Source organism: Filicampus tigris, chromosome 1 (genome assembly GCF_054856515.1).
Source record: "Filicampus tigris isolate MCC_2025a chromosome 1, RoL_Ftig_1.0, whole genome shotgun sequence".
NCBI classification, from domain to species: domain Eukaryota; kingdom Metazoa; phylum Chordata; class Actinopteri; order Syngnathiformes; family Syngnathidae; genus Filicampus; species Filicampus tigris.
Window position 1 is genome coordinate 29212400 of NC_141217.1, and position 24872 is coordinate 29237271.

Sequence of the window (24872 nt, forward strand, 5' to 3'; positions counted from 1 at the left end):
TTCACTTTCGTTAGTGGCAAGAGGCGCAAATTGTGCGCACCACTTCTGAGGGTGCAACAATTTATTGTGAATACATTTAAAAAACAAAAAACAAAAAACAAAAAAAAACTAAGAGTACAAATTTTTTTTTTTTGATAGTGGTGTTTTTCTGTACACACACTTCAACACAATGATCAGAGGAAGGGCTGAATGCTTCACTGCTGCAGAAAGCGGTTATGTTACAACACAAACATCAAAGACTCATTATGTTGTATTCATAAACTCACTCAAATGTACAATCCGGAACACTTGCAATAATATTTTAGTAGCTGCACACGCGGATTAAGACTCAATCACCATTATGTCATCAAGCAGTCACGGACTAAACAAAAAAAAATAGTCAAGACAACACAAAAGGCTGCAACTTCTATTTTCAATTTGTTATGAAAGCCTCATTTTACAATTGATCACAACGCCAGAGATACTCAATTCACATTGTCTGCTGTAAATGGACAAAAAGTAGCAAAGAAACTGAGCTGTGAAAGCCCTTAATGGTTCCCATCCATCCTGGTGATTTGACAGAGGTTTTGCTCCATGTTTTGAGTCCAGTTCCTCAGTCTCAGAACGTGTTTTTGATCTTGCTTGCAACTTGTGCGAGAATTTCTGCTGTCTTCTTCTGCCAGTTCAGGACATGTTTGGACTCAGCGCACCACAACTCGCCGTGACGTGGCTCGGCATTCTCGCAGCGCTTACGCACTTCTTCCTGCTGTTCCTAATGGATGACAGTGGGTATTAATACTGAGGTCCTAATTGATATGGATTTTTTTGAGGCCAATGACGATTCTGATATTTGGCAATACACAGTTCCAATAACCAATGAATCAGATGATTACTTTAAAAAACACATAATGAATCATATTCATTTTATTTGCGACATTTGCATTGTGAACATCATGTGACCAAACCTAGAAAAACAGGTGAGCAGTGATGTTTGCAATGTGAGCCCGAGGGGACTGTGAAGTCAATTTCAGTTGACAACAGGGGACCTTGCTAGATAAAATGTCACCCTCCTGAGATGGCTGAAAACGGGTAGATCAATCGGCCTAAAGAGGAAATCAAGTCAAAAATCGTCTTTACAATACTATGTTCTATGCAGCCCCACTAGACTAATTACAGCATTTTGATCAATATTGTGTTTTGGATAATGAATTAAGCAGCAAAATCCACCCATTTGTATCCATCTCATTTTGCCACGTGCTGTCGACTGAAAATGAATGAATATGAATGAATAAAAAAAAAAAAAAAAAAAATCACAGTGCCCAAAGGCTCAGGTAATGACCAATCACGGCTCACTTGTTTTCTGTTTGGTCATGTGATGTTCGCAAGCTGAGCCCATTTTCAGTCGACAACAAGTGGCAAAATGGCTGCCCCGAGATGGATAAAAACAGGTGGGTTTTGCTGCTCGATTCATATTCCACAAGAGAAATCTTGATCAGAATACCATGTTTAGACTAGTAGGGACACATAGAACATATTGTCGCAAAGAACATTTTTCATTGAACTTCCACTTCAACTGAAGTTGAAATGGTCACCTCCCACTACTTTTTGCTTCAAGACAAACTACTGAAATGCCAGTCTAGACTAACCATACCACAGGGAAAAGGATCTTACTTCTGTTCCATGCTGCAGTTCAAACTTGTAGAAGAGAGCCCAAGCATCGCCCAGGTCAGGCTCTATCTTCACTGTGCGGAGGAACCACTCTCTGGCTTTGGTGATCTTCCGCTCGCTCCAGAACAACCTAAGATGATACATTTGCATTGGGAAGCCAGAACACATGAGGACTCTTTCATGGAAAATAGCAAAAGATGCAGTCATACTTGGCGACAGCAAGCAACACGTGTGGATCATGTTCACACTTCTTCAAAGCATCCACACTCTTGGTCTTCCTCTGAGGCCTGGCCTCCAAGAACACCGCCTCGGCCCACAGGATGCCTTGAACAAAGCAGAATTTGAACTCAATTATTACACTGAACTAAATGAATATCTTCCTCCTATATTGGTCATACTTTCACCTGAATTAGGACATTCCTGCAGAGCTTTGGCCATCAGCGTGTTTGCAATGTTCTTTAGTCCTGACCGAAATTCTAATCGGACCGATTCCAACCTGTTGACCAGGAGACACATGAGTGACGAGTCCAGACTGGAGCCTTTTGTTTGTTCAAGTTTCTCTCTGTTTTCTGCGGCGTGCGTTCCCTCACCACAACTCGGGACTCTGCGGGTTCTTGAGTCGCGCCTTCTCCAGGATGGCTCTGGCTCTGGTCAGCTGTCCCACTCGCTCTTCCAGACGCGATGTCAGCAGCCACAGAGCCACTGAGGTGGGACACTTTTTTAACTGCATGAAAATAAGGGACGTTAGCCACTTGAGAGGTCAAAATGAGAGCATTTTAACAAGTGTCTCACCCCTTGGTTGTAGGCCTCTCTGGCTTTATCCATGTTGTCACATTGCTCTTCAATCTGGCCTCTCATCATCCAGAGTTTGGGAAAGTCCTCATAGTGTTTCAGGGCCTCTGTGCACAGCTCCTGGGCGGCTTCAATGTTCCCTAACACCCACTCCAACTTGACGGACTTCATGAAAACCTTTGAAGACAACACCCATCTCAGACTGAAAATGTGTACAGGACAGCTTGGGCTCCCTTTTCAAATCACACAAAGCGAATATGTGAACTGAATGACACTTTCTGAGTGCGCAGCTAAAGTGCCTCATTAATTCCTTATCATGACAACCTTTCTGATGGAGCTATCAGCACGGTCAAAAGGCAATGAAGACTCACCAGACGCGATCCTGTCAACAAATACAGTAAGACGATAGTCGAAGTGCACTGCTGTCAGCGTCCGTCAATATGAGCAGAGGTTTGAGAAACTAACAAGCCCAAACGTGATGCACAAGACTCATTAATGTATGTTATCAAAAACATTTAAAGTGGAGAATGACACTGCAACCGATCACAACGTGATGATGCATCTGAAGCTAACGGAAAGATTCTAAACATGCCCGTTTAAAAGTTTGACTTAGTGTATTATGCAAATAAACTAAAAGTTCGTGTCCACAGAGGAGTTTAGGGTTTAGGACTTAAACACTGGGGGAGAGACGAGGTAGCTGCGGGTTGAAAGATTTGGAGATCCCGGAAGAGCGGAAAGTGAGAAGGCAGAACTCACTCTAGCCGTGGGGGCGCTGCTCCGAGCTTTGGCTAGCAGCCGACGGGCTCTCTCGTACTCGTTATTCTCAGACTCCAGCTTGACAGCAGCCAGCCAGATCTCCTCACTGTTGGGGTTAGCCTGTGGAAGTGTGTGTATTTGAGTATAATACACTCCATTGTATATTATACAATGCTCAACGTAAATGAGGATACACCAACAGATGTGTTAGAAAAGCCTGACTTTGCTATCCGGACTTTCTACATCTTAAAGTACTACAAATTTTCTGAGATGAGATTTGTCGTAATGCACACACACATAAACGTCAAATTTAATGTGACAAAAATGACACACCAATCAAAATCTAGAATTGAATCCAAACAGAGGGGAACGCTTGGAAAATTGCGTGCTGGAGAAGTGGATAAAGATGTTTTTTGTTTTTTTTAAATTGGGATTTACTCTTATGTTGTACATGATAAACAAAATCTTGCATGTGAATGAAACTTCAAGTTTATGTCAACGCAATGCAAACATGTCTTTGGTTTATTGTGTCTTTTCAGCTTTTACAGTGTAAAAGATGCTGTGGAAGGGTCAGACACAGGCCCATGTGGTTCAGCTTTATTCAGATTGTTTGGAGAAGCAGCTCTATTACCTGAAAGGCCAGCGCGAGGATGCTTCTGGCGGCAGGCACGTCCTCAGCGAGCCACTTGGATTTAGCTCCCATAAGCCAGAGTACCTCCGCCTTTGGACAGTGAGCCACAGCTTTCTGGAGCAGGGTCTCCAAAGACTCCCTGGCAGGTACATGCAGGAAACACAATACAATCTGAAGCAGATCATTAAATAGAAAAGGCCACCTTTGGAGGGATCCATTGTTTACCTGGTTCCATTGTTCTTTTCAAAGTAGGCAGCTCGAAGCCACACACTTTTCTTACTGGGGAACACCTGTAGAGCATGAGCATAGATGGCCCTGGCACACTCCAATGCTCCGTGGGCCACACACTGAAACACAAAACGCAATAATATTAGAACTCAAGGAGCCTCGCAGATGTCAGGGTCCAAGCATATCCCATGATTAACTTAGAGTCGTGGTTTTAAGTTTATATAGCCTGACAGAATTGAAAAATTGACAGTTTTGGAGAAAATATGACCGATAACATCTCATTACCTTGTCATAAATGAATGTATTTTGCCTGATCACTTTTTTTTTTTTTTTTTTTAATGATACACATCTGACAAATTCTGCAAGAGTATGCAAACTTGTGATCACAGTTGTATACACGCACACTATCGGAGTCCTCCATCCAGGTGTGCTTGCGGTCTTCCTCTTCGATGCCTATACCGATGACTGCTCTGATAATGGCCTGGCAGGTGGCCACGCTGCCAGCTTTGTCGCACTCCTCTGCATCCTGCCAGAAAAGATGGCACATTAAGGGGGGCATCTACAGTACATTCATCTGTTTGAGCACAATCCTCTCTTGGTCTTTTCAATGCCATCTGTTGTACAATTGTAGTGCGCTTGCATGAACACCCATAGCAATTGATATTCATTTTAAATGTAAAGTCTTAAATTGACTGTTAAACTACCACCTGGACCACATATGAGCTTGCCTGCCACAGCATCACTATTCAAGTCACAGTAGACAAGCTTGCCCTAGACCGCAATATTTGGGGATTAACACAAACACACCTGTATCCACTGCTCTCTGTTAATCTCCACACCGTTGGCACGCAACGAGGTGATGGCTCTCTCAATGATCTTGTCCACCATCTGTGTGTTGCCATTGGCTTCCTCCAACTTTGCGGCAGTGATCCAAATGTGGCGATCGGTGGGGATGTTCTCACGGGCTTTGTTCAGGACACGTCGGGCGTTTTCGTATGTCTCTAGTCGAGCCAAAGCCAGCCACAGCTGAAGATGACGGGCAGAAAACAGAACAGCACTGATGGGACTTTTCACATTCGAGAGTCAAATGGCAGCATGGGTTCAACAACTACCTCCACACTTGTTGGGCAACACTCCACTGCTCTGCTCAGCATGATTCTGGCATCTTCTGGCTCCTCTAGCTCGACAGCTGTCTTCCACAGACGGACAGACTTGGATACATTCTCCAAGGCTGCGTGAACATCAAGAGAATTATTTAAAAAAAAAATTGAAAAAAACACACAAAACAAGGTTGGTCCATTAAACTTGATCCTTACCCTTCCTGAGGACTCTTTTCTTGGCTCTGACGTCCGTTTCCAGCTCGGCAGCTCTGATGTAGATTCGGACCGATTGCGGCATGTGCCGGACAGCTTGGGCTACAACAGCTTTGGCCGTGTCGCCGGGCTGGAGTCTGGCTGCCTCCAGCCACACATCCTCGCTCTGATGGCCACAGACAACAAACACTGTTTTCCTTCACCTTATAAGCAAAGCCAATAGCTGTTTAATGTGACTCAAAGTCTTCTATGAAGGTCGGAGACAACTTTGGACTTCAGCAAATGTTGACCAATAGGAAGGAAATCAAGTACACATCCTTTAGCCAGCAGAAGCGAGTGGCAAGGTTTTTGCTTTTGACAACACATACACACAAAAAACCCAAACCTGAACACACAGCACACACTCAAAAACATATACAGGTTAAACCAATAAAACAAACACAAAAAACACATTCACAAAAAACACACACACACTGGTGAAACTAAGCAAACAAACACTCACTTGAACACAAACAAACATGCAAACAATAACTATACAAGCCACACTTCTAAATAGACAACACACAAATATACACAAACGTTGAACAAAAACTAAACACACGCACACGTTAAATTAAAAAACACAAACATCCACACAAAAGGCAAAAAAATACAAATGTCGTTTTACAAACACACACACAAGGTACACTAACAAAACAAACCTACCATCACACAAAATAGACACGCAAAAGCACACGCACTAACTTGTGCATATACGCTCAATTGAAGCGCTTTTCTCCTTTACCTTGGGACACATCTCTGTGCCTTTCATGATGAGGTTCCGGGCCACCTGCAGTTTTCCAGTCACTTCTTCCAACCTGGCTGAGGCAATCCATGCAGGCGGGTGATGAGGGTTCGTCTCCCTCACGGATTTCAGCAGCAAACGAGCCTTTTTAATGTCACTGCACAATATGGAGCCAAAAGCCAGCCATGAGGGATTCATCAAATGCATTGTGCGCAAACAAACCACATGAAGCGTCGGCGTGACGTTGCGACTCTACCTGATGTCTCCTCCGTGTGTGGGGATCATGGAGTTGAGGTCTGTCAGGTAGCCTTTCGGATCCACCACTGTCTGACCGCTGACCGAGTCAGACACCTGGTGAAAGAGAAACAGGCAGACACTTGACAAACAGAATCATAAACTCAATGAAACAATTGTATCCTACCGCTCCTATTGTTAACATTAGTGTTAATTAGGGTTGCAGCTATCAAACACTTTTTGAATCAATTTCAATTCTACTGATTACCTCATTGATTGATTAAATAAAAATCGATTTTGCATTATTAAACAACAAAATGTGCATATGAAGTATTATTGGTGTCCACTTGGAGTTGGCACCCTCACATTCCACACTATTACATACCTGAGGCTTTGAGTGTGTGTGGCTTTAAAAGGTGAAGCTTGGCCTGATGAGTGACGTGATGTGTTTTTTTTTTTATACTATTTTTTTTCAAAAAATTTTTTAAATCAGAGATGTAAGTCAACTTCTCTAGATGAATTTTTTGCACTGATTCTGAATCTGCCCTCTTTTTTTTTCTCGAACACATCAGGTTTGGATGATAATAATAATAGTAATAATAATAATAAATGTACAGTATTATAGTAATCTATTTAGTAATATTTATTGATTCAGCAACAGGTGGAATTTTTTTCTTAAACATCACAGTTGTAAATTACAATGCGTGATGAAATACGTATTGGGCAAGCTTCTATAGTGCAAACTCATTGTAAAGAAAAACAATGAAAATACATAAAAATCTGGTGTGCTAGGAAAAAAAAGTAAAGACATTTTTAAATCCAAAATACATTGAGACACCTAAAGCCATCTCTGATTAATATTTGTTGTTGACCAGTTTGATTGTGTTAAGTTTGTGCCGCAGAAGCTCCTGAGCATGATAATGCTTCCCTGGCAAAATGTTCTGCTCCACGACTACCACCGTCAGCAACAAGCGGAGATGGAAAACAACATGTAACGCATGTTCTTAAATCCACCGCATATAACAACCAGAAGGTGCAACCCGGAGAAAGTTTTGGGTAAGTTTCAGCGTTTGCATGTGGACACACGTCTTCAGACGTTTATGTGTTTGCAGGAAACTTTAAAAACGAGTAAGAAAAAGATTGGATTCAGTTTCAGTTTAACTCTCTCTCTGTACATCATATACAGGTACAATATTTAAAGATGACAAGTTTTGACACCTGATAAATACATCTCTAGTTTTTATTTAGGTTCACATGAGTCAAACCAAAAAAGTTATTTGAGTCATTTTATTTTTTAAATTGATCTGTCAATTTATCTCTTATTATTATTGAGTTTCAAAGATCCATAACAGTTAGGTTCAAATAATTACCTGACTGAGTCTCATATCCATGAGTGTGTTCCTGGCTTGGCCAATTTTCCTCATGTCCAGGTCTCCCGTTCCAGGCGTCATCAGGCCTGGCGTCATGCTTCCTGGGTACGGTGTGTTAAGACCGCCAAGCTAGTGGAGAACAAAGAAAATGGCAGTCAAGTGGGGGTTTCCTACATGGCAAGACTGAATATTTCACCAAGGTTTCACAAGACTTCAAATGTGTTTTTTCCCCTGCCATTTCCACAACACAAAAAAATAGCCACATTTTTTATTCACGTTGAATATGAATTAGCATGTATACCGACCCCCTGCAGAGGGTCCACACTGGTGTGGTTCTCTCCCGTTTGGAGGTGCTTGGAGAAAAAGCTATCTGGGACAGGAGTGAGTTTCTCATAGCGTGGGTTTCTCTGGCGCTTATTCCTGGCGTCTCCCACTTCAGGAATGCTAAGCCACTCCTCCTCTGAGACCTCTGCCAATCTCCTCTGTTATCAAGATGGAGAGCGAGACAAAAAAATCTGATGTAGCAGCAACAAGAGGACAAAAGCAGTACATTGCGAGATTAATACATTTGTAGAGTTGTTCCAATCTGTACCTTTAAATCTGAAAACTGCTGCTGAATTTTGGGTCGCTCCATACGGTATTTCTCAATCTCTTCTTTTTCTCTCAGCTCTCTTAAAAAAAAAAAACAAAAGGGAGATATCAATCTTAGCTTGTCAGATTTGGAAAATCATTTGAGGTTATAACAGCTGTGCTTTTCAATCAACCTTCTTTCTTTGCGTCTTTCATCCATCCTTTTGTCCAAAGCCGCATATATAGCATCTGCTTCTTCATCATCCTTCTCGTAAGGTCCACTGGAGAATAAGCTCCCCGCATAGCCGTTGAACTAGAAGAAATTTATGGTTACATATTCTAGTATATCAGTACCAATGAGAGGAGTGGCTGATCCTAAAATGTACACAACAAGGCACCTCGTCATAATTAGTGTCATTTAGGTCTTCGTCGTCATCATCCTGGTTCTTCTTCATTTGATCCCCAACCGTCCTCTTCCCTGGGGGTGCATGTCGGTCATCTACTGGATCGTTGGCATCACGAGCTGGACCGATATCAGATCGGGTAGTGAAACCAGTAGCCCTGAAGAAAAGTAAGCAAGACTCTAAAGACATGTAACTTCCATGTTTTTTCATGTTTACAAGATGAGTTAACGTATTATCTTAATGTCGCTAATCTCTGTCAACTGTGGTCTTTAGAAGCCCTTTGAGACTACCACTATGAATCATTACTAGAGAACATGTGCCCTAGTATAAATCACAATTTTGAAATGTATTGAAAGAGCAAGTACACCCTTTTTAAGACTTGGACCACATTTCCCAAATGCATTGTTGACAAACTCCACATAAAAAACTTCAAAGTGAGTAAGGCCATTTTCAAATCTATAAGTATTATATTTTTCCATGCCTCTGCCATGTGTGTCAATCCCCATGCACATTTTTGGGACTGACCAGGTCACTTGGGATGTTACTCTGATCCATCATGATGGCTAAGGTTTTCCATTGCTTCTAATGCTAATTTAATTAACTACATCAAGTGCAAATGCCTCTTAACTGTGCTAAATTTCCTCCTAACTATGTTTTTTTATTTAAACAATTTAGGATTTGTCTGTTCATTCCCCACTCTTAATTTGTTTCTTTAAGTTTCTGTACATGTTTGATTGAAAACTTAAAACACACCAGATCATTTGACCACCTGACCATCTGTAAACTCAGTTTGGCTCTTGACCATTATTTTGTAATATTTTAGTAAACCTGGGCACTTGGCGTTCTACAATACCGTTCTAAAAACCGTTCTATAAAACCTTTAAAATAATCTGTATTAACAATACTCCTCCATGAGCTGTCATCTTACCGTGATGGAGGGGTTTGACTGTCCCAATGATCCTAGGAGCTAAGTTGTCTGGGGCTTTATGCTCCTGGCAGGGTCACCCATGGCAAACAGGTCCTAGGTGAGGGACCAGACCAAGCACACCTCAAAAGACCCCTATGACTATCGACAAAAATGGATCCAGTTTTCCGGAGGTGGGTCACCGGGGCCCACCTCTGGAGCCAGGCCTGGAGGTGGGGGTCGTTGGCGAGCGCCTGGTGGCCAGGCCTACACCCATGGGGCCCGGCCGGGCTCAGCCCGAAAAGGCAACGTGGGTCTCCCTTCCCATAGGCTTACCACCTGTGGGAGAGGCCAAAGGGGTCGGGTGCCCTGTGAGCTGGGCAGCGGCAAAAGGCAGGGACCTTGGCAACCCAATCCCCGACAACAGAAATGAGCTCTTGTGACATGGAATGTCACCTCTCTGGCAGGGAAGGAGTCCAAACTGGTGTGCGAGGCTGAGAAGTTCCGACTAGATATAGTAGGGCTTACCTCCACACATAGCTTGGGCTCTGGTACCAGTCCTCTCGAGAGGGGTTGGACACTCTTCCACACTGGAGTTGCCCAAAGTGAGAGGCACCGTGAAGGTGTGGGCATACTTATTGCCCCTGGCTTGGTGTCAGCAGGTTGGGGATCTCCCCGGTGGACGAGAAGGTTGACTCCCTCCGCCTTAGGGTGGGGGGATGGGTCCTGACTGTTGTTTGTGTTTATGCACAAAACAGCATTGCAGAGTACCCACCCTTTTTGGTGTACTTGGAGGGTGTGCTGGAGAGAGCTCCCCCTGCTCGTGACCGAAAGAACAAGATCTCGGATACAAGCGGCTGAAGTAGGTCCTCTGGAGGGTGTCCGGGCTCTCCCTTAGAGGGTGAGAAGCTTGGTTATCCGGACTTAGAGTCCAGCTGCTGCTCCTCCACATTGAGAGGAGCCAGATGAGGTGAATCAGGCAACTGATTAGGATGCCTCCTGGACGCCTCCCTGGTGAGGTGTTCCGAGCATGTCCCACCGGGTGGAGGCCCCGAGGACAACCGAGGAAACTATGTCTCCCGGCTGGCCTGGGAACACCCTGGGATCCCTCCAGAAGAGCTGGAAGATGTGGCTGGGGAGTGGGAAGTCTGGGCTTCCCTGCTGAAGCTGCCGCCTCCACGACCCGAACTCGGATAAGCGGCAGATAATGGATAGATAGATAGATAGATAGATAGATAGATAGATAGATAGATAGATAATGGATGGTTCTATTAATAATAATAATGTGTCAGATTTATATAGCGCTTTTCTGGACAAGTTGACACTCAAGCACTTTACAATGGTTAAATTATTATATTGTCCTTTTCGATTATACCAACATTTTGAAAATAAAATAAAGATAAGAATGTTAATTATGAAAGTTTGAAACTCATATTCAACAAAAAAGGTCACACCGAAAATCTCATTCAGACTTTGGCCAGATATTACTGCATTTTCACCGGTTTTAAATAGTCACATATTTTCTAATATATGTCACAGGAGAATGAATATACAATTGGAATCGTCTTTTTAAAAATCTGTCTGTTAATGCTGGTCTCCTATTAATCAAGTCATCTTTGAAATTTTACACACACGCACGCACGCACCTAAATCAGGCGGTTTTTTATGTTAGCTTTCGCTTTAACAAACGTGAGATCAACAGTAGTATTTATTTTATTTTTTGCAGAGTATCCACAAGGTACTACATAACATATCCACTGAGTGGAAAACTTAAACGTAAAAGTGTTGACAACAGAATGAATTCATGGACAGTTTTATGGATGGCAAGCTGGCTAAAAATGTAGCTTACCCTCTGCCCAAACCGGGAACGTAGCCCAACGGAGCGGGCATCCCTAGGAACGGTTTCTTCTTTTTCCCCATCAGTGGGGAGGCGAGAGGAATGACTGGGGGCCCACCGGCTGCCCCCGCTGCTCCAGTGGCCCCTGTGTTGGTTTTCGGGGCATTTTTAGACGGCTGCTTAGCCACACTGGCGGACATCTTTACAACACACACAACGACGAGGCAGGCGGCACAACACCGGAAAAACAATATGAACACATCCGCCTACTTTAAAAGTGACAACGTTTGATTTGGAACAGCGCCCCCATTTGGAGGGAGGGTTCGTGCTGTCAAGTAATTGTACGTAAAAAGAAGCACCATTTTCATATACTATACTGTCTGTGCCTTTGAGTAGTTAATATATATTTAATTTGAGATAACAGGAGTGAGGACGGTACTTGTAATAACTGAACCAAGTTTGTGCTCCTTTTGAATCATCTGTCATCAAACAGATAGCCACAGAGGGGCGCTATTTGCTGACAATTAGTGTTGTATGTTGTGCTCTTATTTTATCAACTTTTCTGTTTGAGGCCTACGGATCCAAATGTATCTGATCAAATTGATTAGTCTAACTAAGTATATACATATTTCGAATGAATATAAATACACAGTAGCATAGAGCAATCATGTTTGTTTGTTAATTTTCAACATTCATTGTAGCACATTATTTTGCTGGTTGCATACATATTATTTTTCCATTCATCCATCCATCCATCCATCCATCCATCCATCCATCCATCCATCCATCCATCCATCCATCCATCCATCCAACCAGCCATCCATCCATCCAGGCAGCCATCCAGTCAGCCATTCATTTTCCATACAGCCAGTGCTACGGGTGAGCTGTCCCGGACGGACGCCCATTTTTGGGACTGAGGACGGGGCGACAAGTTTTAAAAAAGGGTCGGAGTAAAAGCAAAAGGCGGAGTTGGATTTTAGTCCGGCCCACTAATCCCTCATGCGTGTGACGTGGTCAGTTTTAGCTGTGTGCTAAAGCGAATGCAAATAAATATTCAGTCACTGAATGTTCACTTCTACGAGCCGCCTTCATTAATTGCCTGCACAACTCTTTTCATGTGCTTATCAGTAGTCACATTGCAGATGTTGCAGATACATTGCATATGCATATTTTGCCCTCTAGTGGTTCAACACATGTAATACCATGGATAATGTCACCTCACTGACAGAAACATGACCAGCCTGTCTTGTGTGTATAATCTGGAATAGTTTTGTTAACTAACTGTTCACATTTAGTACGTTATCCCTTTGCTTGCAAAGTATGTCCTTGTGTCCTAACATACTATCAGAACGCTTCAAGGCGATGATTGACAGTGTCACAAGCAGCGTTGAGATCGAGTAAGAGTAGTATTGATCAGGTGTCGGAGTCCAATGGCTAGGAAATCATTAGTCACTTGAGAAATGGCCATCTCAGTAGAGTGGTCGGCTCTAAATCCTGGCTGAAGAAGTTCAAATCAATGCCAGTGTTCACATTTTCACATTGTCACTTCTAAAACATTCCTAGAAAATCACAAGGTCCTATTACAGGTAAGCTAATTTCAGAACAGGCCAGCAGGCTACTCATGTGGTCCTTGGGGGCTATCTGATGTCCTTGGGCACTATGCTGGTGACCTTGATATCAAATCTACAAAATCTCAAGAAAGTCTTTCCACAACTGTGAAAGCTGCGACAGCTGCAAAGATGAGAACATCATTGCATTTCCCAGAATTTGTCATTCATGATGTTCAAACTATCCTTGTATTTTGGTCCAATAAGTGTAATCTTTCCAGAATGTTTCATTTGTCAAAGTACAAACAATTTGGTTGCAGAATCCAGTATGCCCTTGATGACATTTAACGAGGTTATTTTAAGGTAAATTGTATGGTATATGGTAAATTAGCTTGGCCTATTTTATACTGGCCATGTTGGAGTGACTATGTTCAAAATTGAAACAGTAGATTACAGTAATTGTGATTAACAGGACGACTCAAGAGTTTTGTCCCTCGAGGAGAACAGGGGCCAGAGACTGTATCAACTCGCTTCAATCGTGTTTCGCTTTACCCATCCACAGTCCACGCCTTGGCACATAAACCTTCAAATTTTTCTTCATTTAAACAGCTGGGAGCGTAGACGTTCTCCTGCTCATGGGGAAAGATGCTTTGATGAAATACTGCCTGACAAAACACTGGCAAGGACTAATTTGAAAACCAAGTTTATCACATTTTATCCAGCTTTCATATTGCTTCTTTTACTTTTATGTGACTAGTACAACAGACGGTTAATTTAAGTCAAGCTATTCTTCTCGTAACATCATGCACAGCTTGAATTAACATCACTGGCCTGCGTAATTGGTGAAAGAAAGTAACAATGTTACATTAATGAATTATTCAGTCTTTTAACAACATACAGAATGGTCTATTGTCACATTCTTATAATGAAGTATTTATCTATTGGACCTAGCATGTCCAACTGTCTTTCATACAACCTTCACCAACACAGACATCTAAAGAAGCGGTTGCCTTGTGGGCAGCGAAAGATGAATATTGAAGAGCTGACAGTCGTCTCAGCACTGTGGGTGTTGTTATTATCCAACGCTTCTATTAATGCACTTGGAAAAGACTCAAGATACTAATTACGTCCCCTGGTTATCCGCATTTGGATGACTTACATCTGCTCTCAAAATTAAATCTTGTAAAGGGTGTTACAAAAGAGGCAGCATAATGGATTGCTGGTTAGCACATTCTGCCTCACAACTCCAAATTGTGCGGGTTGAATCTGACCGTCGGCTTTCCTTTGTGGCGTTTGCATGTTCAATCTGGGCTTTTTCAGGTTTTAATCTGGGATCCCCAAAACATGCATGTTATGTCCATTGAAGGCTCGAATTTGTCCAAAATTGTGAATGTGAATGGTTGGTTGTCCATATGTCCTGTCAAGTTTATTTACAGTATATAGCTCTTAATTATAAAAGAGTCTCAAAGGGTTTCACAGGCCCCACTTTGACAAAGGTCAGAGACATCCAAGTCCAAACCTCGCAGATGGGCTACTCAAAAGCCCACTTGTGGGAAAAATGAAAAATCACAGATGGTGGAATCCTCTTTCCAAGATCACCTGGATGCAATGGATGTCAACTAGGCAAGATTCATCACACAATATGTTGCTGTACAATTTGAGTTAAAAGCAGTATGATGAAATTTGCGTGCTAAGTGTGATAAGCATTTCAGATGGATGATCAAAATGCTTTAATGATCAAATTAACAATTTTTGAAAATAATGATGTTCTGTTGTTGCGTTTGCGCTTAGCATCTCGTCGCGCAAACATGTCACAATCGGCATGACACTATGTATGTAGCATGTATGTATGACTATGTAACCATGTGTACGTTAGTATAGTGTGCATGAATGCATAATTCTATTTCATCTGCTTAACTAGCATGCATATGACAAGGCATAGAAGAGATGACCATTGCATCTGCCCCATTGACACAGCAGATGTCCGTAGTGTAATAATGGAAGTGAATGCACACAGAGTTGCATGTAGGACAATATGAAGACATGAAAACCGACACTTTATAGTTAGGTTACATGTAATGATTTTGTGTAAGGTGTTAGGACAAAAAGAGACACAGGGTTGGTGAGATCACATGACAACAGCTTTAATGACACCATACTTTCGTGCGTCAGCCAAGACACACTTATACACACACACGCATACGCGCACGCAAACACCCACACACACTCACACACACACACAGGGAAACACTGATGCATCATTCATACTGTCTGAGTTGCATTGCCGAGTTAATTTTAGCTCATTAAAAACCCAGAAATAATGTCAGCAAATACGACACAGACATAGTTGTTTTTCACTACTACACACACATGCTAAGATCAATTTGCATCTATTGGATGCAAGCATAAAGTGGGATTTACATGGAATAATGTCTTGACAGGATTAATGATTTCTTCAGCTAAAGAAAGGTGCCCTTGTAAAAGGTCAACACTAAACTGCTTTTCCTTTTAAGTAACAACGGAATCGTCGTCCTTTTTTTCCCACAGATACTCAAATGGAATTATTGATCCACTAAGCTCAGCATGACAGCAAACTTTTCACACTGATGATGAGTGTGCTGGAAACTGAGGCTGTGCAAAGGCGACAAAGGATGAATCAAGTGTGTGTTTCGAATAATAATGTCTTGTAGACATTTGTGAATTGTGGGTCGCTCATACTCATATTGGTTATGATTCATTAGGCCAATTGCCATGTAAACAAACTGAACCCCTGAGCACTTTGTAGAAGCAAGGGCACTTTCAATAAATACTATGTGTATATATATATATATATATATATATATATATATATATATATATATATATATATATATATATATATATATATATATATATATATATATATAAATAATACCACATTGTGGCATTATCGTGTCATTTTGTGTACATGACAATAGTTTGTGATGATTATGTAATAGTTTGAGAGAAAAATGGGATTCTTGTGTTTTTTGTTGAGTTGACTACAGTGATGGCAAAACAAGTAAGAGCTTGTTGCTGGCTGTAAGTCAGTATAAAAAATATTTTTAAAAACCTGTGCAATGTGCATAGAGGTATGAGTAGATGAAACGAATGAAAAGTAGTACTTTTCCTGAGAGACTGAACTGTATATTCGCGCAAATTGTGCATGGTTATTTAAGCAATGCTTCCTGCTGTGTCTACTGTGAAATTATTCAACATAACCTTTTATTTATCTGTTTCAAGGCTCACATGCTGACGAGGTGGGGTCAAACGGTACAAAACCAAAGTTAGTTTCCTTTTCAACATCGTTTTAAATGATATTGTTTACACACAATTAGATTCACTACAACATCAGCGCCATTCATCCTTGACACATCCACTGGAAACAGAAATGCAATTTAGTCCAACTGCAGGCGAGCGAGAGCTCATGATTTCACGACACTATGCGCTGGTGGCGCTGGTGCTCATGGGAAATATGGTTGACTTTGGGCCAAACACTACCGCTCTTGTCCATATGGCACCGCCATAATCAGTGAACACTGGAAGCTTCCCAGTGTTGCTTTAAAGTCAAATATAAAGTCAATACTGTTACTCAAAACAACCGCAGAGTCGATCTCCCCGCTGTCAGCACGGATCCCTCCGCCCGCGGGCAGCACATTTTGGGCTCCTGACGTCAGTGTCAGATGTATCCAACCTGGAGGTTCAGACTGCGGTCGCATTGCAAAAGAAATCCAATAGGTATCCTATCTAGGACCATGTATGAAAGTGGCCAAGAACTTTGACTTACTAAGAAGACATGATGCACGTTTTTGAGACAAAAAATATTGTACTTCAATTGCTTATAAACACTAATAATTTATTTTCTCACGCCACACAGAGCCGTAACATAAAGATGAAATAGGCGCATGTGGCTCCGGAGCAGCGGGTTACCGAGCCCTGGTTTAGAATATTTCACATCAAAAGTCCACTAGCTGCCTTGAGCCTGAGCCTAAGGAGGGATGACTTATTTTCCGGATGCCGAACAGATAAATTCGATTATTGACAGAGACTGTTATTCAAAAGCATATGAGAGGTTGGCATTGTTTTCTTTTGAGAGAAGACGAGTGTCTTATGCTAAACACAAGTAGATGAAAGTGGAAGCGGTGAGGGAGGGGGACTAAAAGAGATTAGTGGGATTTAGAAATAGGAAGAGAATGACAGTCATAAACTTATGCTAAGAACTGAATTTAAAGACCTTGTAAAGTGAATTCGGGTTTTTGTTACTAAATACATTTTACATGTTAGAAAATAATTGCTGAAAACCTGTGCAAAGACTGCGAAGTATGTAACACTTATTTGTGGAGATCTAGGGTTAAACAGTTTTTCAATATTTCAGTTTTCCTGATATTTTTATTTGGCCATGACTAAAATGGTGCCTAGTGACACACTTTATTTTGGGTATGAGTCACCCCTATCATTCACATCAGTAGTTAACCGGCGCACTCACAAGTCACCTAGGCCCAATCCGAGGAACAGCCAGGAGTGGCTGAAGTGAACCAGTGCAAATAAATTACAATCGACAACAGCACTGCAACATACCGTAGATGCTATTTAGCCTTAGCATGAAACTTGCATCCTGAGAGGCTAAGCTTTATGGTGGTTTTCAATACACAGGGTGAAATTGTCTTTGTTTAGTTTAGTTTGACAGTCAACTTTAACTGGGAGTGTCATTGAAGACCTTGAAGCCACTTTAAAAAAATTTTTTTGCCAAAATGCTGCTTATAACGTGAGCGTAGTTGAGTTGAATTCACAGCCACCATACAGCATTTGTATCTCAAGTCTGCGCTCAAATGTCAAACCAAAAATTGTCCAAACAATGCCTTGTATCTTGAAAAACTTGTAACTCGTGTCACTTGTATCTCAAGATACCTCTGTAATTAATGTTTTTTTTTTTTTTCAAATCATTCAAATTTGGTAGGGTTGTTAACAAGACATTTAGTTCACTTTACAGGGACTTTAAAAATCTTGTTATAAAGTAAGAGCTGTGTAAATAGATGATTTTCACTTTATGTCGTAAAGAATGAAATATGGGGGGATAAACAAAAATCGGACTATTTTCATTATTTTTCAAAAGCATTAAAATGCTCGCAAAATTAAGAAAATACATGTTCAGTCAACGCAACCTAAATTGTGTAGAAAAAGAAGGCCTCACTGAAGCGTAATTAATTAAGGCCAACGGAATTGTCTTTGCGGGGAGAGGTGGAGTGACCACCAGAGCGAACGCCGCTGACTTTCAAAGATGAAACCCAAGATGAGAAAAGATGATGAGCAATGGTGCAAATCTTGCATCCTGTTTTTTCCATTACTTCTTTTTGCTATGTCTCTCGGAGTTCTCACTTGAATTGCTTCCTGCCCGGTGGCCAATTTTCCAGCCCGTGTTGTTGCAGTGCACAGAGCAGAGGGATGTGTACAGAAGGACAAAGACATATGGTCCATGGAGGTATGCATCTCACCCCCCCCCCCCCCCCCTTGTGTGCGCATACAGTACAAATAAAATACCCATATCGAAGCATGCACACACGCATGACAGCCGCAGAAAGTGCAGGGTATGATGATCAGAAGCTAGCAAATGGATTCTCTCGAATAGGTTCTGTCATCTTTTGCTCTCCATTTGAAATAAAGGAGAGACGATGCTGTATGAGGCTTGTCGACAATAGAAAAAGAAGAACTCCCACCAGGTCACTGATTAGGAACCCTCAGGACCACAACCTGACAACATAAAGTGATTCCCTCTCTATCATTTGCACTCACAAGTGAAAACAGCTTCCTCTGGGAATTTAGTGGATCTCTTTCACTTCACCTTAAACAGCCACCCCTTTCATATCAGATTAAGAAGCTCCATTGAGCTAGCACTTCTTTCAAACTTCACTTTTTGTGCATCTAAATACACCATCCAAGTTTTTTTTTTATGCCACTATTCTTTCCAGGTTGTGCTCAATTTGGCCACCATGATTTCTCAGTGCCCACTAACAGACAGCCATTCACCATGACACCATCTTTGGGAAGGCTGATGCCACACTCCAAGCATCAATAGCTTCTCTATGTCCTTTCAGAAAATGCTCCTCTCTCCTTGAATGGCGCTCAAGCTCAATAAGCTCCCTTATTCTTTCCGCTATCAGTCCACAATAGTCTGTTTGAGCACAAGCATACTACAAACTACGTATAAAGTGTTATCGTTAAATTGGGGAAAGGAAGACACACCATATGTAGTGGTGTGAGATTAACAGGATATAATACATGTTTCATGGTGTCATCTTTTGCTCCAGGGATGTAAAGCAGGGGTGCCCAGGTCTGGTGCTCAAGAGCCCCTATTGGCCTGTTTTAGATGCCCCCCTCTTCCAAAACACCTGATTCAAATGATCAGCTACTCAACAAGATCTGAAAAGCCTGACAGCTATCCTGATTATTTGAATCAGGTGTGTTGGAAGAGGCAGATATATAAAACAGGCTGGATAGGGATCTCGAGGACCGGACTTGGGCATCCATGATGTAAGGTATGGCTGCGATAACGGACTCAGTGATGACATCAGATGTATTGGTGTTGCTGACTTTGCCATCCAGTTGGCACGACAAGGGTCTCAGTCGCCCTACTGTAAGTGAACTTCATTATTCACAGGGTTGACCATCATCTGAATTAAAGATACATGCTTTGACTGCTCGCTGTTAGACAGGACCAAATGTCCTTTCAGGCGTACACCATGAGCACACTTCTAAATTAAGATCTGTCTCTGAGATTAAACACATTTGCAAATGTGTGTGTCTCTAGGGGATGGTGTGTGTTTGTGTGTGTGCATGTGAGTGAGTGAGTGAGTGAGGGAGGGAGGGAGGTCATGAGAAAGACAGTAGCTGAAGTCAGTTGCATTGCGTGGGTTGCCAAAGTCCGGGATGAGTAAACTATTTTTCTTCCCCCTGAACCATTGGACATATGCATTAGTGTAGGTCTCTTCCAGTCAAGTTTTGGTGCCTTTTTGACCCTTTAGAGTCACCTTACTTTGGTTTCATGTTTTCCATTGCAGGAAGTAGCGAAAACTGGTAAAGACCTGTGTTTTTGTTGACACTCTAAATTTATATGGAGGACAATGGACATAAAAAGTCTACACACCCTTGTTGAAATGTCAGATTTTTGTGATCTAAAAAAAAACGAAAAAAAAAACGAGTTCAATAATTTCAAAACTTTTTCCTACCATGTTTCACTGTAGATACTTTCTTGTGTTCTTTTTGTGATGTGCAGTGTTGTGTTTTGGCTAAACATATCTTTTGGAAAATGTTCACCCTTGGTTTCATCTGTCCGTAACACAATTTCCCTCGTCTGTTTGGGACCATGGTGGTGGCGGCAACATGCTTTGGGACTGGGTTTTTTTTCAGCTGGAACTGAGGCCTTAGACAATGTGGAGGGAATTATAAAAAGTTCCAAGTAGCAGTCAGAGTTAGCACAAAACCTTTAGGCTTCTGCTAGAAAATAAATGGATAAATAAAAAAAAAAAGGTCAGGAAAAGCATACTTAAGTATCTCAGAGTTATTCTGAGTTAATCAGAAGTCCTGGAATTGGTGACAGGTGTTACACATTTAAAGGTATCCATTTAAAGAGGGAGTCAACCCAAAACATTTCATCACAATAATATGTTCTATGTAGCCCAACTCGTCTAAACTTGATATACTGATTAATATTGTGTTTGTGGAATATGAATTAAGCAGCAAAATGCACTTGTTTTTATCCATCTCAGGGGGTGGCAATTTTGTCACTTGCTGTTCACTGAAAGTGACATCAAAGTTGCTCAGGACTCAGGTAACAACCAATCACGGCAATCACGGTTCACTTTCAGTGAACAGCATGTAACACAATGGCTGCCCCCTGAGATGGATAAAAATGGGGGGATTTTGCTTCTTAACTCATATTCCACGAACTTAATTGTCATCAAAATGATGTGTTTAGACTAGTGGGGCCGCATACAACATAATGATTGTAAAGAACATTTTTGGGTCGACTTCCCTTTAACATGAGTTTAGTCAGTTATATGAGGTTATTTCTATTACACATTGTTTTTATGAACCTGCTCAGCTCACCTCAGATCGATATCCACTGTTCCCGAAATTCGACAACACACTACATAAGCAAAACTTGGACATTATAGTATTGTTTTAATAGCCACTACTACTGTATTTTTACTGCATACATCGCCATACGCTCATGTTTGCCAATGGTGAGCAGTGTTGTAAAATGGCATGTGCTCCCATTCTCTCCTCTTTAAGCTCTTTTGCTGCACTGGCGCTGAACAGCATCTGAAAACTCGATAGGGTTAGCCAGGGATATGGTGAGATCATAGTAACAAGGACACAATTTCCACTGGCTCCCAAATGATCCTCTTTGAAGTGAAGCTCAGCTGTCTGTTGGAAAATGCTGGCTGACCATGGCATCTGCTGGCTGAATGGATGAGTTTAGTCCTTATTGGTCTCATTCATGATGCAAAGGTCAAATATTTGCATAGACGTTATAATCCACAGTAGACACATTTGTTTTCCCTACAATAACAGTGAAGCAGCGGCCAAATTAATAAGGCATTAACAAAGATGTATGGATGTTGGATGAATTGATGTAACTTGAGCCCCGACAGGAGCCCTTGAGCAAGGCACATGGCCCTCCGACATGATATGTTTGTGGAGTGCCCCTCATTCTGACATTCTGTCCATTAGGACACATACTGTATCCTGTAAGATCATGCTGTGTGCATGCTAATCAAGTGTATTAGAGCATGTGTGACACATGCTCAGATGGATAGTAGAGGGTGAATAAAGATGATCCAACCTGGTGATGAAGCAAAAAGTGAAGGATCTTACAGGATTTTTGGGTGGCCAGTGGTCCTGTGTCTCACTAAATACATCCATCACAGTTGTGAGCAGCCTCAGAATCTTATCTCAACATCCAGAACCAAAACAAGAACAATTTTCTATATTGACCTTGACACAGAGCAGAACGTCGAGCAAGACATTATTTGCTGCTAACTGAATTATCTTCATTTATCAGGGCGTTATGAATAGAAATTATGTTACTGCGGTATTTTAGCGATGTGTGATTGGTAGGAAACAAAATGAAAGAAGAAAACCAATTTCTTTCTCACTTCTTCTGCATTGCCACCCATTGTACAGAGTTGTACAAGTTAACGCAGGCAATTGACACGGGCCGAGTCAATTGTGAGTTAGAGTATATGTCGCGGAACGCTAAAAGGATCGAAAATGATCGAAAATGGCACCCCGGCCATAATTTGGACACCAATGATTTAACTTGTTTGTACAAAACTGCACCCTGGAAAAATGGAGTAATAAAGTAATCAGAGGATTTAAGGGAAGATCTTTATGTCTGTAAATAAATCATAACAAGCAAAAAATGTTACTAACAGCACTACATCGATTGGAATAAAGTTCTGATAAATTCCCAAAGGCTCTAACACTCATCAAAGCTGTTTTTTTTTAATCACAGAGCTCATAATTATATCATTACTGTGTGTATTCTTTGCAACAGTGTGTGTGTGTGAGAAAGATAGAGATACTTTATTGGTTCCATATTAGATGAAGGTAAGATTAATGCAAGCACAAAATGTAACTGACTATAAAACAATTATCATTGCCTTTTCCATAGCGGTGACAGTCACAGTCAATTGCAGAGCTGACACATGAATGCGGACAAATGATGATAATGATAGTGCTGTAATTGTCATGCAAAGGGGAAATTCTATTTACATTCTGGGGAGAGGTGCAGGTCTGGATGCTCGATACTCTGTCTGTTTTAATCTTGTGGGACCAGAATTAGTATTTGCATGTTATATTGTTATTGTTTTGACTTTTCACCAGAGCTGGGCATTTTACTAAAAATTCACTGTCTGTTTATCACCTTCCGCCTACAGCCGAGCGACTATCATTTTAAATGGGTTTCCATTACTGTTTCCGATTACCAATTTTGACAAGCTGAAAAAAAATAAAATAAAAAAAATCAACAAACTACTACTACTACTACTCCACCCGGTGAAATTGAAAATAGCTGATTATATAGATGGGAAAAAATTGGCTTCTGACTATGCTTAGTATGCCAATTTTTTTAAATTTCCCATCTATTGTTTACAAAATGGGCGTCCGACATAGGTGGATAGGTCCGTCCCATAGGCGGTATGCCCAGATGTGGTTTTCACTTTCAATATACATACAATATAAAGTATATCACTTCAGAATGTTAAAAAGGATGGCACCTTCAGTGTATGCAAAGTGTCATCCACAGCTCAGTAGTTTTATTTATTTCATTTTATTATACTGCGGTTTACTTATTTTTTGTACAACCTTCCATTTATTTCCATACCACATACCAGTAGTGGTGCAACAGATCACATAAGTGACGGTTCCAATCGGATCATGGATTTTCGAGTCACGGATCGGATCGTTTTTCAGATAAAATAAAACAAACAAAAAAAAAACAAGATCAATATAACTTTGTCTTCATTTATTTAGTAACACGCTTTTGCCCATACATTTTTTTAATAAAAAATCATCTCCTAATGTCTAATGTCTAATATGGCCGTTTAGGATTTCAGAACGCAATATAAGGCAGGATACATTCTTATTTTATACGTGATACAGTGTATAAAATAAGGTACCCTGCCAGACATTTTGAGTTGAATGTTTTCTTTAAATACTCAATAAGCAAAAGTGTTTTATAAAATAAATGAAGACAAAGGTTAATTTAGCTTTTTTTCATAATGAAAACAATTTGTGTTACGCCACCACGCGGGCCATCAAAGTAAAAGTCTACTAAGGCTATTGCATTGGCATCAATGACTCAGTGTGTTATTTGGTAAGCTTTATTTTGAAGTTAGCCTTTGTGGAGACAGTGTATTCATTGAGTATGCTTGCAACTTCATTGACATGTCTGTGTGAATGATGGTGTTGGGACAAGAGGCAGAAAACAAATCCTGTATTATTAATTTGGGGACTTGTTTCACCCCAAGTTGGCAAAATGGTAAATGGGCTGTCATTTATATAGTGCTTTTCTACCTTGGGTACTCAAAGTGCTTTACAGTGTACCACATCTACTTACTGATGACACAGCATCAAGAGCAACTGGGCATTCAGTATCTTGCTCAAGGATACTTTGACATGGTCACCATGGCGGGGGATTGAACCCACAGCCTCCAGGTTGGGAAATGACCACTCTACCACTGAGCCATGCGGCCCCAAAATGCTCCCATACATATGATTTACTGATCCATGAGCGTTTTCAACTTCCTGCTAATACAGTGAATGCGGACTAATCATGTTGTCTTAACGTGAACGTGCATTATTTTTTTCCACCAACTATTCTGTGGATCGTGCTCGGCACTAACCGTGGTGCTTGATCCGTACGGATCACGGATCAAAGATGATCCGCGGCATGACTACCACTGATTTTAGGGTTGTAGCTGTGCTGAGGCGTGTCTCCGATGACTTTGGGTGAGAGGTGCGGCTTAAAAACTGCTTCTTCATTTTTTTTTTCAAGAGTGATTGGTAACAAAATCAGTCCATCCACGGTTTCGCGAAGTTGCGATTGCAACTATTAATGCAAAATCATGAAAATCCCACAAAGTCGCACTTTCCTGCAACTGTGTTTAAACACCTACTGAAGTTTGTAGTCGGAATCGCTGATGAAAACCTGTTTAAATTCAGAGGCGGATCAGCCTGTAGAGGCAGGTACTATTACTCCCTCCCCAGAAAAAAGGCAAATGACGGACGATGAAAAGGTACCCACGCTGCAGATGGAGGACGAATATAACGAACGC

The 24872-nt window shown here is 41.3% G+C and overlaps 1 protein-coding gene across 1 annotated transcript; it reads right to left on the minus strand.

Annotated features, from left to right (window-relative positions):
• Nucleotides 1-30: 30 nt before the first annotated feature.
• Nucleotides 31-11720, minus strand: prpf6 (PRP6 pre-mRNA processing factor 6 homolog (S. cerevisiae)). The gene is made up of 21 exons (XM_086030648.1): nucleotides 11483-11720; nucleotides 8724-8886; nucleotides 8520-8638; nucleotides 8348-8426; nucleotides 8061-8237; nucleotides 7756-7884; nucleotides 6408-6502; nucleotides 6152-6308; nucleotides 5371-5533; nucleotides 5167-5285; nucleotides 4862-5080; nucleotides 4458-4580; nucleotides 4052-4173; nucleotides 3827-3965; nucleotides 3196-3315; nucleotides 2440-2616; nucleotides 2238-2371; nucleotides 2052-2143; nucleotides 1857-1971; nucleotides 1651-1777; nucleotides 31-751 (listed from the first exon to the last, which is right to left on the minus strand). The coding sequence occupies exons 1-21, from the start codon at nucleotides 11668-11670 to the stop codon at nucleotides 599-601; spliced, it is 2910 nt and encodes a 969-aa protein (XP_085886774.1). The 5' UTR covers nucleotides 11671-11720; the 3' UTR covers nucleotides 31-598.
• Nucleotides 11721-24872: the final 13152 nt, after the last annotated feature.